General features: G+C 34.2%; 1 protein-coding gene across 14 annotated transcripts in view; it reads left to right on the top strand.

Moving 5' to 3' along the window:
- NEK1 (NIMA related kinase 1) overlaps positions 1-14836 on the top strand; it is a 204086-nt gene that overhangs the window by 50881 nt on the left and 138369 nt on the right. For 8 of the 14 annotated variants that reach the window (XM_033215660.1, XM_033215672.1, XM_033215659.1 and 5 more), the window contains 6 exons: positions 5582-5641; positions 5901-5960; positions 6054-6104; positions 6237-6311; positions 11871-12034; positions 12115-12246. In XM_033215660.1, the coding sequence (XP_033071551.1) occupies positions 5582-5641; positions 5901-5960; positions 6054-6104; positions 6237-6311; positions 11871-12034; positions 12115-12246 (542 nt within the window). The remainder of the gene's footprint in view (positions 1-5581; positions 5642-5900; positions 5961-6053; positions 6105-6236; positions 6312-11870; positions 12035-12114; positions 12247-14836) is intronic. The other 6 variants (XM_033215668.1, XM_033215669.1, XM_033215664.1 and 3 more) reach the window with 3 other exon arrangements.

The following is a 14836-nucleotide window of genomic DNA, read 5'->3' as shown; positions in this document are numbered from 1 at the left end:
CAGGCTCAAGCAATCACCTCAGCCTCCCAAGTAGCTGGGACTACATATGCACACTACCACACCCAGCTATTTTTTGTAATTTTTGTAGAGACGGGGTCTTGCCATGTTGTTCAAGCTGTTGTCAAACTCCTGAGCTCAAGTGATCCACCCACCTCCGCCTCCCGAAGTGCTGAGATTACAGGCATGAGCCACCACACATGGCCTTTCCCTTGATTTTTTTATCTCATTTTTTTAAAAAAGACTTCATTTGCAAAACCCTGGAAATTAAAGCATCTTTTAGGTTGAAATTCACAATGACTCGTTAGAATTTTTAACTTCAAGCATGAAAAAGGAAAGCTTTAACCACTTAAGATACTGTCATGTTTTAATTGCACAAATTTAAGCTAATGTGCATTAAGTTGTTATTATTCAACCTGTCCACAAAATATTCATGTATTGTAAGACTTTTCTTTGCTCCAGTTCCTGTAACAGTCACAGGTTTTTTTTAAAGTTCTTTTAAAGCAAAGGAGTGACCATTAAGCCACCAGAGGGCGCTCCTTGAATATATTATATTACACTTTAGTACTTTGGCTGTGATTTTTAAAAAGAACATAAACAGTTCTCTCAGCGTGGATGTTTTGTGTTTCATATTATCCTCTTCACTATAGAAATAGTGTCCTGAAAATACCTGTGTGATCTTAGAGGAACAGCTTAGTATTTTCATTTCATAAATGTTTGAATATCTTATATGTAGGGCAATATGGACCATTAGAAGATGAATACAATCTTTACCTTCGTGTAACTTACCCAAGAGTATATGAATATGTAAACATTCTCTTCTTATTCCACACTATTGTGTAATATATATAAAATTCAGTTATTTATATTGAGTTGCTGTATTATTTTTAAATTGCTTAATTGTTTGGTGTTGTAGTACACAAATTTTGAGAATGGTTCTAGACTGACTACTAAAGTTAACCTGTGCAACATGTCAAAATATAGAATGTAGGGCTCTGTGTCCAAAGATGATGATTTAGCAGCTCTTGGGATGTGTATTTTTAAAAAAATAGCTTTATTGAGATATAATTCACATACTATATGTAATTCACCCGTTAAAAGTTTTCAGTTAAATGGTTTTATGTATTTATAGAGTTGCATAGCAATCTGCACAATCAATTTTAGAACATTTTTGTAACCCCAAAGGAAATCCTTTTTCCAGTAGCAGCCACTCCCCATTCTTCCCTCAACCGCGCAGCCCTAGGCAGCCTCTAATCTACTTTCTGTCTCTATACAGATTTGTTTAATCTGAACATTTTATATAAATGGAATCATATAGTATGTGGTCTTTTGTGACTGGCTTCTTTTACTCAGCATAATGTTTTCACAGTTGATCTATGTTGTAGCATGTATCAATACTTCATTTTCTTTTTATTGCCAAATATTCATTTGTATGGAAGGAATATGTATTTTTACAAAGCTTCTGGGTAACATTCCCCACTGTTTAAATTCTGTATACATAGAACATACCTTGAAATGTCAACTGTGTTTTTGTAATGATACTATGAGGAGCATTACCTACAATTTTTATTTCTTGTACTTCAACAACAGTGCCCCCAGAGATCTCTCATAACTATTTTAAAACAAAGGATTGCTATCCATTAGTGATGGCAAAAACATTCTAGTGGGCAAAGAGCAGGAAATTGTTTGTTTGTTTGTTTCAAGTGATGGAAAGTAGCAGGGTCTGCTATACATAGCGAAGGTATTTTATGAAACTTAGGGGTGTGTATGTATCTTCACTAAGTCCAGATGGGAAATATATTTCTTATTGTGGGTTGCCTTTAGAAAAAGTTTGAAAGCTAATGTTCTTTAAATATTTCAGTATTTTTATGTCATCAACTCTAGTGTCTTTTCTGGGGTAACATGGTAATGTAAATGGTTAGCTTAAATAAGAGTTGAATCAGTATGGCGATTCCTCAAGGATCTAGAACTAGATGTACCATATGACCCAGCCATCCCACTACTGGGTATATACCCAAAGGATTATAAATTACTCTACTACAAAGACACATGCACACGTATGTTTATTGCGGCACTATTCACAATAGCAAAGACTTGGAATCAACCCAAATGTCCATCTGTGACAGACTGGATTAAGAAAATGTGGCACATACACCATGGAATACTATGCAGCCATAAAAAAGGATGAGTTTGCGTCCTTTGTAGGGACATGGATGCAGCTGGAAACCATCATTCTTAGCAAACTATCACAAGAAGAGAAAACCAAACACCGCATGTTCTCACTCATAGGTGGGAACTGAACAATGAGATCACTTGGACTCGGGAAGGGGAACATCACACACTGGGGCCTATCATGGGGAGGGGGGAGGAGGGAGGGATTGCATTGGGGAGTTATACATGATATAAACGTTATGCACGTGTACCCTAGCACTTAAAGTATAATAATAATTAAAAAAAAAAAAAAAAAGTGAAAAAAAAAAAAAAGTTGAATTGAAATAACTAGCCAAAATTAGAGGTTAGGAGTTAGGAACTAATAATACGGTGAGGGTATGGGATAGTTCTAAGAACCGATTGCTTGGGTTATTTTGTCAGAGAGTAAATGCATTCTTTAGTTAATCATAAGAGAGGAATCAGGTGTGAGATTTAGTACCGCTTTTAGCACATTGTTGCTATAGCCTTGAGTTAAAACATATTATACCAATAAAATTGGCTTATGATCATTTAATTAAAATGCCAAAGCACATTACAAAAGACTCATTATTATCGTTTATAAGTTTATTAACCCATTGGATGGTATTACATATTTTAAATATCAGCATTTTCCTGGGCTCATACGCAATAATGTATTCATTAAAGCAAATAGTTGTGTTTCATGAGAAAGAAATATGCGGTTTAAATTATACCAATGCTTTCTAAAGCAGAAATGTTATCCTTTTGAATTGTTTTCAGTGAAAGTAAATTTTTGTGTGCCTTTCTGATTTTTTAATATATTGTGAGACATTTATTTCAAAAATGCTGTGAGGGTCATGCTTATTTTGTAATATTTTGAATTTGCTTTTCAGGGTTAGAATTTTAGTGTCTATCTGTTATGGTCGTTCCATATAATTTAGAAAATTGAAGCAAAGGATAATTTATAAAACTAATTTTATACCAATGACTTTTATTAAAATATAGCTGATGTTAAAATGGAATTATTAGTAGAGACAACTTTTTTTTTAACACTTTTTTTTTTATACTTTAAGTTCAAGGGTACATGGGGACAACGTGCAGGTTTGTTACATATGTATACATGTGCCATGTTGGTGTGCTGCACCCATTAACTCGTCATTTACATTAGGTATATCTCCTAATGCTATCCCTACCCCTCCCCCCAGTAGAGACAAATTTTAATGATATAATCAAATGCTGGATTATTTTATTAATAATGTAAATGACCATCAAAGTATTTTTCCCAAGTAATTTTTTTAAGTAATGTCTGCTTTCCTTTGTATCAAAATCTAGTGTAGGTGAAAAATTGTACAGTATGCTTTTAAAATCATTTTTTCTAAGGTGACTAAAAAATGTAAACACTGGCACATGATAGAATAACTTAAATTTTTCTATACATTGTTATCTTTTTTGGTATATAGAATTGTATTTCGAATTGTTTGAAAAATTGGTCATGCATTAGGCTTATCCTTGATTACAAAATTGTGTAGTTAACACAGGGTAAAACAAAACTGTAGGTCACTTGTAAGAACATATGCAGAAGTCCTAGAAAAAAGAAAAGGACTTAAAAAGGGGAAAATCAAGCAGTTTATCAAAAAATAATTAGTAATTATCAAACAGGATTTAGTGGAGTAATACAGAGATGTTTCAACAGTAGAAAACCAATTACTGTAATTTTACTGCATTAGCAGATTAGAGAAGAAAACCATATAAAAATCATCTCAGTAGATGCTGAAAAATCAGTGAAACTTAACACTAACTTTTGTTTTTAAAAGTTTGATTCAAGAAACAGAAGGTAAGTTCTTAATACTGTATGTATATCTGAAACCTATGGCAGGCTTTATACATAATGATGAAACATTGGAATCATTATTATTAAAGTCAGGAACAAGACAGAGGGATTTGCTGTCATTGCCGTCTTTTAATTATGCCAGAGGTTCTAGATACAGCAATTAAAAAGAAAGAAATATAATTAGAAGAGGAGAGAAAACATAGACATGTCATATTTACATTTGATATGATTATCTACCTAGAAACTCTTGGTGAAGCAGCATTAAACTATTAATAAATTAAATAAAGTGGCCTGATGGAAGGGCAACATATAAAAATTAAATGATTAGAAAATAAATGGAAAGAAATACCCACAAACCCCCCAGATACTTTTTTATTTTTTGTTTTGTTTTTTTTTGTTTTTTTTTTTTTTGAGACAGGATCTCACTCTGTCAGGCTGGAGTATAGTGATGTGTTCATGGCTCACGGTAGCCTCTACCTCCTGGGCTCAAGAGATCCTTCCACCTCAGCCTCCTGAGTAGCTGGGACAACAGGTGCGGGCCACATGCCTGGCTAATTTTTAAAAATTTTTTGTAGAGATGGGGACTCACTATGTTATCCAGGCTAGTCTCAAACTCCTAGGCTCGAGCAGTCCTCCTGTCTTGGCCTCCCAAAGTGCTAGGATTACAGGTGTGAGCTACCACACCAGCCCTGCCCCCAAATACTTTAGAATAGACCTAATGAGTAAAGTATAAGATAATTGTGAAAGGAATCAAAATTAATAGAATGTTATATATCTGTGAAGAAAACAAATGTAGATATAAATAATAACATGAATGAACCTTGAAAACAGTGTTGAGCAAAAGCAAGATATGAAAGAGTATATACTGTATGATTCCATTAACAACCCCAAAGCTAGGTAAACAGTATATAAAAGAAGAAATGTAAATATCTAATATATACCATTATGCATTTCATCCATGTAACCAAAAACCACTTTTACCCCTAAAGCTATTGAAATTTAAAAAATTAAAGTCATTTTTCCATGTAATAACACATTAATATTACATGTATATAAAAATTATAGCTAAAATTATTGTATGTATATAGTTGAACTGTATATATATATCTCTAAGTACATAAAATAATCTCTAAAGAACACTAATGAAAGTATTAATAGTAGTTACTGTTACCTCTGAAGGTGGAGAGCAAAATAGACCATAAATTTTTAATCTTGTTTGAATTTTATATACTGAATATATAGTCACTATTTTTTTTAAAAAAATTACCTCCATCATTGGGGCTTTTGAAATGATATTCTGTGATAATATGAGAAAACTTAAACATCCATACCTGAGCACAAAACTGTTCAGTTGATGATTGGGGAAGGACCCTTTTCCACAGTTTCTTTGAATCTAATGTTTTTCTTTGTTTAACAGCATATCAAAGACTACAATGTTTTTTATTTTTAAAGATAATGTAATTTGGAAGAGAGTTATGAAAGTATTGACTTTACCTTTTTCTTATTTTAAATTTCTGTAAATTTGGGATTTTTTTCGAATAAGTGCCTCAAAATCTTTAATTTGTAGTTTTACTTTTTGTCCAGGCCCATCAAACTCCAGAGAAGAGAGTGAATACTGGAGAAGAAAGGAGGAAAATGTCTGAGGTATAAAGACATCTGTCTGGTTATTTTAAAGCTTTACAAACATAATTTTAAAAAAGAAACAAAATCTTACTCTAAAGCCTCCAAACCTTCCTTATTTCTTTCAAACAAATACCTGTAACTTCTTTTTTAAAAAAAAAAAAAAAGAAAGAAAGAAAAACCTCATTGAACATACCTCTGCCATTGGTGTACTAACTTTCCTGATGAAACTAGAAAAAATAGGAATTATCATTGATAAAAATGTTCTTTTTTTTTATTTAAGGAAGCAGCAAGAAAGAGAAGGCTGGAATTTATTGAAAAAGAAAAGAAACAAAAGGATCAGGTAATTTTTTGCTCTTGCTTTTCTACCTTTGGCAAGTTGTAAGTGATAATAGGTTCAAGAGTTGTAAGAAGCTTGTCTTTAAAATTGTTGCAGATTATTAGTTTAATGAAGGCTGAACAAATGAAAAGGCAAGAAAAGGAAAGGGTAAGAGAATAATCTATTAAATATACTTTTTCCTTAAGGAATACACTGATTCTCAGTTTATTGCTAAATGTATTACGTGTATTTTATATTAAATACTTGAAATAGTGTTTTGTTTATTTCTTTTCCCCAAAGTTGGAAAGAATAAATAGGGCCAGGGAGCAAGGATGGAGAAATGTGCTAAGTGCTGGTGGAGGTGGTGAAGTAAAGGTAGGCATTTTATACCAATATGGTTATACTAGCGGTTTTCCCTCCAGTTTCACCTTGTTCTTTAAAATGCATGTATCTTGGATTTTCTTTTTTTCTTTATTGTACAATTAATTTTTACCTAGAATTCTTCAGCATTTATTATGAATACTTAGCTTTCCTGCATGTGTCTGATATGTAACTTGTATTGCTAACTATTATGTGACTATACTCAAAATTGCTTTAAAAGTTTTTTGTAAAGACTATGATAACATTATTCCTGTCAGAGGAATTATTAAAAATTATACACAATTCGTGACACTGCAACCTAAAATCGTTCTGTAATTTCATGTAGGCTTAAAGATTAAATTATCAGAAGATGCTTCTTAATCTGATCCCTGTTGTCTCTCCAACTTCATCCCCATGCATTCCCTACCACACACCCTATGCTGTATTCATGTTGAAATGAAGACCATATTTGTAGTTTCATCACTGTATGTAGTCTGCCGAATCTCTTTGTCTTTGCACTTGTGTTTCCCTTTACTTAATAGCACTCCTCCATCCCTCCTCACCCTCACCCCCCACCTCCATCCGTTTACCTAAATAACCAGTTACCTAGATGAGTTAATCCAAACATTCCTTCTGAGTAGATCCACACTATTTAACTTTGGGCACATTACTGAACTTTTCTGAGCTTTGGTTTCTTGATGGGAAAAAAAAAAAACTCTTTTTCTGAGAACAGTGCCTGGAACCTGTCTGGCAAGGGCTTCTATAGTAATTTCCCTTTCCTTTCTTTGTTCTGCCATTCTGAATCTTATACTTCCTCTTTTGCTCATGTAGCATCCTATACACATGTCTCTTTGTAGTAGATAGAATTCTAAGATGGTCTTCAAGATTGTCGACCCCTAGTATACACACCTTGTATCATTCCATTCCCTTGAGTGTAAGTGGTACCTGTAAATACTGTGGTATAGCAGCGCACTTGATTAGATTATGTTATATGGTGAGTGGTGATGGGATGGTCCCTCCCAGGGTTACATTAACATATAAGACTCCTTCACAGCTGACTGGAAGGGGAAAAGAAATTAGAAAGATACAATTCTGCTCACCTGGAAGATAGTAAACATTCATGTGGCAAAACAAAACGGTAGAGATGACCTCTGCAAGTAGTGGTCTCTGATGGGCAACTAGCAAGAAAATTGTGGTCCAAGTCATATAGTCACAAGGAAATTAATTCTGCCAAGAACCAGTTAACTTGGAAGAGATCCTGAGTCTCAGTTGAGAATTGTAGCCCTGGCTGACACCTTGATTTCTGCCTGACGAGATCCTGAGGAGGGGACCTAGCTAAATGCACCCAGACTCCTGAGCCGGGGGAACTGAGATTATAAATAGATACTCTTTTAAGCTGCTAAATTTGTGATAATTTGTTATACAGCATAGAAGATGAATGAGCTAATTTGTACCACTGAATAAACTGTAAGTCAGTACATTTTTTAAATTTTTTATTTATTTATTTTTTTTGAAATGGAGTTTCACTCTTGTTGCCCAGCCTGGAGTGCAATGGCATGATCTTGGCTCTCTGCAACCTCTGCCTCCCAGGTTCAAGCAATTCTCCTGCCTCAGCCTCCGGAGTAGCTGGGATTACAGGCATGCATCACCATGCCCAGCTAATTTTGTATTTTTAGGAGAGACGGGGTTTCTCCATGTTGGTCAGGCTGGTCTTGCACTCCTGACCTCAGGTAATCTGCCTGCCTCGGCCTCCCAAAGTGCTGGGATTACAGGCGTGAGTCACTGTGCCCGGCCTAAGTCAATACATCTGCAAACTATAAGTTTCACTCACCTATACCCATTAATCTTGATATTTAAATGTACAATAGATAGATACTTGTAAAATTGGATCGATTACAATTCTTGTTTTTTTCCCCAGAAGTTATAATTTGAATAAAAGTTTGTTTTATCTAGACATATACATTCTGCCCTGCATTTATAGATTTGTTTTTCAGTCTCTTAAGATGCAGAAGTTCTTCATATCGTATTAATAATTCATTAAGAGTAACTTTTTCCAAATTTGTATTAATATAGATTATACAGTGTTTTTAGTAGTATAATTTTATCTTACCTTTAAATAGAACTTATTACCTCCTGAATGATCAGGAATGACTCAGAATCTGGTCCATTCTAAAATAACTAACCTCATATCTTATCTGATTGGAAAGAGAAAGCTTACCAACTTGTACACCTTCAGATCTTGTCAAGCTTTTTTTAATCAAGTCCATGATTAGCATTGAAGTTTTGATGATTTTTTCTTCTCCCTTTTGTGTAATAAAGTGCTTTTTCCTATGATGTCTAATATAGTTTAATCAGTTTTATTAATGTTTAGTAACTGAGACAATTTTCAAGTTAGATACCGTGTGCTGAATAGATTTCTGCATCAATTTATAAACTTCTGTAATGCTTTCATTGAAGACTAATAAAACAATTTATTTTCCATGATTTAAAGGAAATTCTATGTCAGTGTCTGTATTTATTCCTCATTGAGTTTGAAATATTTTAACTGTTAGGCTGTTTGATTTCTGTGTAGTTGATAAGGACCTGGAGGCTCAATGTAATATGAATCAAATTAAGGAAATCCCCAAAAGAAAGATAAAACTAAAACTAAAGGAAGTATTTCAAAATTAATACTATTATTACATAAGAGGCATTATTATTCATTGTATAAATATCCAATGTAAATGTTTTTGATCATTTAGTATCTGCAAAATCTGGACCTTCTTTGCTTTATCCATTTTTAATGTGTCTTTTATGAATGTGTTTTAGAAAAATTATATATTCCACATTTATGATTATATGGTGATTATAATATGGAAGAGGTGTATCTCATTTGAAAATATATTGGAATACCATTCGGCAGTAAAAAGAATAGCCTGTTTATACGTGCAAAACCATGGATCAATCTTAAAAACCTGTGAGTGAAAGAAACCAGATAAAAGAGTACATATTTTTTATTTCATTTACATGACATGATAGGAAAGGTAAATCCAACCTGCAGTGACAGAAAGCAGATCAGTGGTTGCTGACAGTGGGAGCATTTACTGCAAAGGAACACAGGGGAACTTTCTGGGGTAATGAATATGCTTTTGATTGTCGTAGTGGTTATGTGAGTGTCTAACATTTGTCAGAATTCAACTTGTGCTTATAATTGGTGAATTTTTATTGCACATAAATTACGTCTCAAACAAACATATTTCATCAGTATTCTAATACAGTATTTTCAACATTATTTTGAGTATGAGCATCTTCTGAGATGTTTACATACTTTTGTTTTTGCTAAAGAGAAACAGAACACTCAGCCAAGTTAAGATGATATTAGCATTGGACTAAACTCGAAGAGTAACCGGTTTCATAGGAAATATGACCACCTTATAACAGAATTCTGATTCTGGACTTCAGGTGTACATTTTGAGGATGTATGTAAGGACCACCTTGATGGAGTTTCCTATTCTAGTAATTTTCATCACTCGTTATTTGAACATCTTTAATCAGTTATCTATGTTTATCTTGTATTGGTTTTTTTTTTTAAATACTTATAAAATAGTGTGCAGCTTACAGGATATTAAGACAAATTTTATCTCATTGGGTTACACTGAAGTTTCTTTTATTAGATTCTGACATCTTTCTTTCTTTTCTTTCTTTCTTCCTTTCTTCTTTTCTTCCTTCCTTTCTTTCCTTTCTTTCCTTTCTTTTCTTTCTTATTGAGACAAGATCTCACTCTGTTGCGAGGCTATAGTGCAGTGGTGGGATCACAACTCACTGTAGCTTTGACCTCCTGGGCTCAGGCGAACTTCCCATCTCCCCATCTCCCCATCTCAGCCTCCCGAGTAACTGGGACTACAGACACATGCCACTGTGCCCGGCTAATTTTTTGTATTTGCAGGGATGCGGTTTCGCCAAGTTGAGCAGGCTAGTCTCGAACTCCCGAGCTCAAGCCATCCACCTACCTCAGCCTCCCAAAGTGCTGGGATTACAGGCATGTGCCACTGTGCCTGGCCTTTGTTTCTTTTTTTAACCAGACATTTTCCTTAAGATGTTATCACCTGGAAGTTTTCCGTTTTTTACTCTCAGTATTGTGGCTTCTGTTCTTATCACTTCACATGCTCAGAAAACAGTTTTTTAAAGGCTTCCACTCAGCCTTAGTCATATCTGGTGGTCTTATTCTCAGATAAGAAAAGTTGAAATAAGTTGACCTTTGCATTTGAGGTTATTGATTTCTTAATGAAATTCTTTCACCATGACTTCTATAGCATTACACAGTTTTTATTTACTTTTATCTTTCTAGCATCTGTTTTTTACTATGAGTTTTCCATGTGGTTGAGTTCTTATGTCTCTGTGGTTGAGTCTTTAAGTCTTTGCCTTTATCCTTTGTCATTCCTGCAGAGAATCCAGACTTCCTTCAACATTTACTTTTTCATTGATTGCCTGTCTTTACTTCTAGGCTTCTTGGCTTGGTGTCAGGGCGGCAACATCCTTCTAATTAATTCCTGTGCCTCACTTTCTTATTTCTGCTTACCATGCGTAATATTGACTTACTGACCTTTAAAACTCTTTTGGTATACTACTGCTGCTAGAAACTTTATAAATCCTTTCTATTGTTGTTTTTTTTTTTTTTGAACACAAGCACCCAGGGCAGATAGCATTTAGCTATAGCAAGCTTTTATAGCCAAGCTTAATACTCCTTATTTGCCTTCCTTCTGTTTGTCATCATACTTCCTTCCTCCTCCACCTTCCATACCTAAGTATATACATACATTGCTTATTTTTACTTTAATGCATTGGCTCATACTTACTCTCCTTACATTGCTATCAAGACCAGATTAAACAATATCTCTCCCCAAGGCCTTTTTTCTAAATAAGGATTTTACTGTTGATTTTTTTTTTACTATTTTGTGAATTTGCTCAGTACTTAAACTACTTTGGAATCTCTCTGTTGTCACTTGTTTACCACAGAATTGAAAGTTTTTCTAATTTTGTGCTATTTTTTCCAACTTACTTGGAAACTAAAGATAGATATGACTTTTTGCCTCTTTTATATACATACAGAACATGTTTTAATAATTATACCTTCATATGTGCTTGGCGAATTTAAGGATTTGGGGTATATTAAAAGCCATATGCAAACGTTTTTGTTAAATATAATTTTGAGTGTTATATAAAAGCATGCTATCCTTTACTTATAAGCTATACATAAACTTAACAAAACAGAATTACATAAAACGTATATTGGAAGCTTGTTTCAAAACCTTTTAAGACCAGATTTTTCCATATTTACATGAAATTAGTGTCATATTGCTGTTTTTGTTTGTCACGTTATGCTTTATTATCACTTACAAAGTTTACTGCTTTTTGGCTTTTAATAGTTATAATAGGAAAACATTTTGCTTTAGGCTTTATGTTTGTTAGTATGTTCATATTAAGTAATTACTTTTTAAAAGTCAAGCACTGAAATTTACTTTTTCTTTTGAGACTAATACAGGCCTGTTAGGCCTTATAAGATAAACATGTGAGAGCTCTTTGTTTAATCCCTAGGCTCCTTTTCTTGGCAGTGGAGGGACTATAGCTCCATCATCTTTTTCTTCTCGAGGACAGTATGAACATTACCATGCCATTTTTGACCAAATGCAGCAACAGAGAGCAGAAGATAATGAAGCTAAATGGAAAAGAGAAATATATGGTCGAGGTCTTCCAGAAAGGTATGGCTATGTTCTGCAGAAGTTGCTTATGCTTTGCTTCTGAGATAGTAATGAAAGTCACTGTGCATATTTATCTACAGCGGAATTCTGCCTGGAGTTCGTCCAGGATTTCCTTATGGGGCTGCAGGTCATCACCATTTCCCTGATGCTGATGATATTAGAAAAACTTTGAAAAGATTGAAGGCGGTGTCTAAACAAGCCAATGCAAACAGGTTGGACTGTGATGATCCGTGAATTCATCCTTGTGTGTAATTTGTCATTTGTCATACATAGCTTAGTACCTACACTTTGTGGATGTTTTCTCCATTGTTCATATATGATGTTTTTTGCCTCTTGGGTGCAATAATTTTCTCAGGTGCAAATTTGGCCCTTGATTACACTGTGGAAAGCATGTAGCTCTCCAGTTCAGCCTGATTTTTGTGTCTTATTTGTCTGTTTAGACTGAATATACTATTTAAAGGAACATGTGATAACATTCTGCCAACATAATTATAACGTTTCATCATCCATTTGCTTTAAATAAATCAGGATATAAATCTAAATTGAGTCACACTTTATGCAGAACCCCAGTGCATTTTTCGCCCTTTTCTTCATCACTTCAAAGCCTAGTTTTCTCTTTGTTGTCTTAGCATGCTTTCTCTTCACATTCAGCTCTGATTTATAACTCCTTGTGATCCTGTTCATCATATTATTTCTTTTCTTCCATTGAATTAATTTAATAATGATAACTGATTAATGTATGCTTGAGCAGAGATAAATAATTGAGGTAAATATAAATTAACATTTATATATATGTTATAAATTATATACAGAAACCTGATACATGTAGCTTATATTTTTTGAGAAAGGAAGGTTGCAGACTTACACATACGCATATTTTTTATGAATAGTGAGACAAATTTTTGGGGAGGCTTTTATTCTCCAGAATTATTGATCTTTCTAGTATATATATTTTTTAATTAGTAAACTTTATTTTTAGAGCGATTTTGGTTCACAGCAAAATGGAGTGGAAAGTACAGAGTTCCCATGTACCCCTTCCTCACACATGCACAACCTCCATATCAACATCCTCATCTGAGTGATAATGTTTGTTACAATCAAACATTGATCCATTATCACCAGAAGTCTGTAGTTTACATTAGAGTTTACTCGTGGTATGTACATTCCATGGCTTTTGACAAATGTATAATTATAGATATCCACCACTGTAGTACAAAATAATGTCACTGCTTTCAAAATCCCCTGAGCTCTACCTGCCTCCAACGTCCCTCCCAACTCTTGGCAACCACTGATTGCTTTACTGCCTTCATAGTTTTACCTTTTCTGGAATATCATATACTTGGAATCATATAGTATGTAGCCTTTCACATTGACTTTTCTCACTTCCTAATATGCATTTAAGGTACCTCCATATATCTTCGTAGTTTCATACCTTATTTCTTCTTAACACCATTGTATCGATATACCATACTTTTTTTTTTTTTTGGTGTTTTTTTTTTTTTTTTTTTTTGAGACAGGTGCTTGTCTTATCACCCAGGCTGGAGTGCAATGGCATGATCACGGCTCACTTGCAGCCTTAACCTCCGGGACTCAAGTGGCCCTCCAGCCTCCCGAACAGCAGGGACTACAGTTGCTTGCCACCATGCGTGGCTGATTTTTTAATTTTTTTGTAGAATGGAGTCTCACTGTGTTGCCCAGGCTGGTCTTGAACTCCTGGGTTCAAGCAGTCCTCCTGCATTGGCCTCCTAAAGTACTGGGATTACAAGCATGAGCCACCACACCCAGCCAGAATAGATGTACTACACTTTATCCATTATTCTACTGAAGGATATCTTTGTTGCTTTTAAGTTATGGCAATTATGAATAAAGCTTCTACAAACATTTGTGTGTAGGTTTTTATGTGGACATGCGTTTTTATGTATTTAAACAGATGCCAAGAGGATAATTGCTGGATCATGTCTTAAGAGTATGTTTGATTTTGTAAGAAGTCACCAAACTGTCTTCTAAAGTGGCTATACCATTATGCATTCCTACCAGCAGTGATTAAGAATTCCTGTTGCTCCACATCCTCTCCAGCATTTAGTGTTGTCAATGTTTTGGATTTTGGCCATTTTAATCAGTGTGTAGTGATATCTCATTTTAATTAAAATTCCCTATTGACATATTCAGCATTTTTTCATATGCTTCATGCCATCTGTATATCTTTCTTGATGAGTTGTCTGTTCAGGCCTTTTGCTCATTTTTAAATTCATTTTTATATTGTTGAGTTTTTAAAGTTCTTTGTATATTATGTATAATAGTCCTTCATCAGGTATGTCTTTGGCAGATATTTTCTTTTTCTTTGTGGTTCATCTTCTCATTCCCTTAATATTCTGTTTTGCAAAGTGGAATGTTTTTATTGTAATGAAGTCCGGCATATCAGTTGTTTCTTTCATGGATTGTGTCTCTGGTGTTACAACTGAAAAGTTATCACCATACCCAAGTTCATTTGGGTTTTCTCCTATGTTATCTTCTAGGAGTTTTATAGTTTAATGTTATCTTTAGATCTGTGATCCATTTGAGTTAATTTTTGTGAAGGATATAAGGTCTGTGTCTAGATTCATTATTTTGCACGTGGATGCCCCGTTGTTCCACATCTCTTGAAAAGACTATATATACTCCTTTAAATTGCCTTTGCTTCTTTGTCAATGATTGGTTGACAAAAGATTTTTATGTGGGTCTACTTCTGTGCTCTCTATTCTGTTTTACTGATTAAGTCTTGAAATCAGGTAGTTTCAGTCCTCCAGCTTTGTTCTTCAAGTC

This window comes from Trachypithecus francoisi, unplaced genomic scaffold (assembly GCF_009764315.1).
Source record: "Trachypithecus francoisi isolate TF-2019V2 unplaced genomic scaffold, Tfra_2.0 Lachesis_group1, whole genome shotgun sequence".
Taxonomy (NCBI): Eukaryota; Metazoa; Chordata; class Mammalia; order Primates; family Cercopithecidae; genus Trachypithecus; species Trachypithecus francoisi.
The sequence above is the reverse complement of the archived record's forward strand: the minus strand, read 5'-3'. Positions and strand labels throughout refer to the sequence as shown.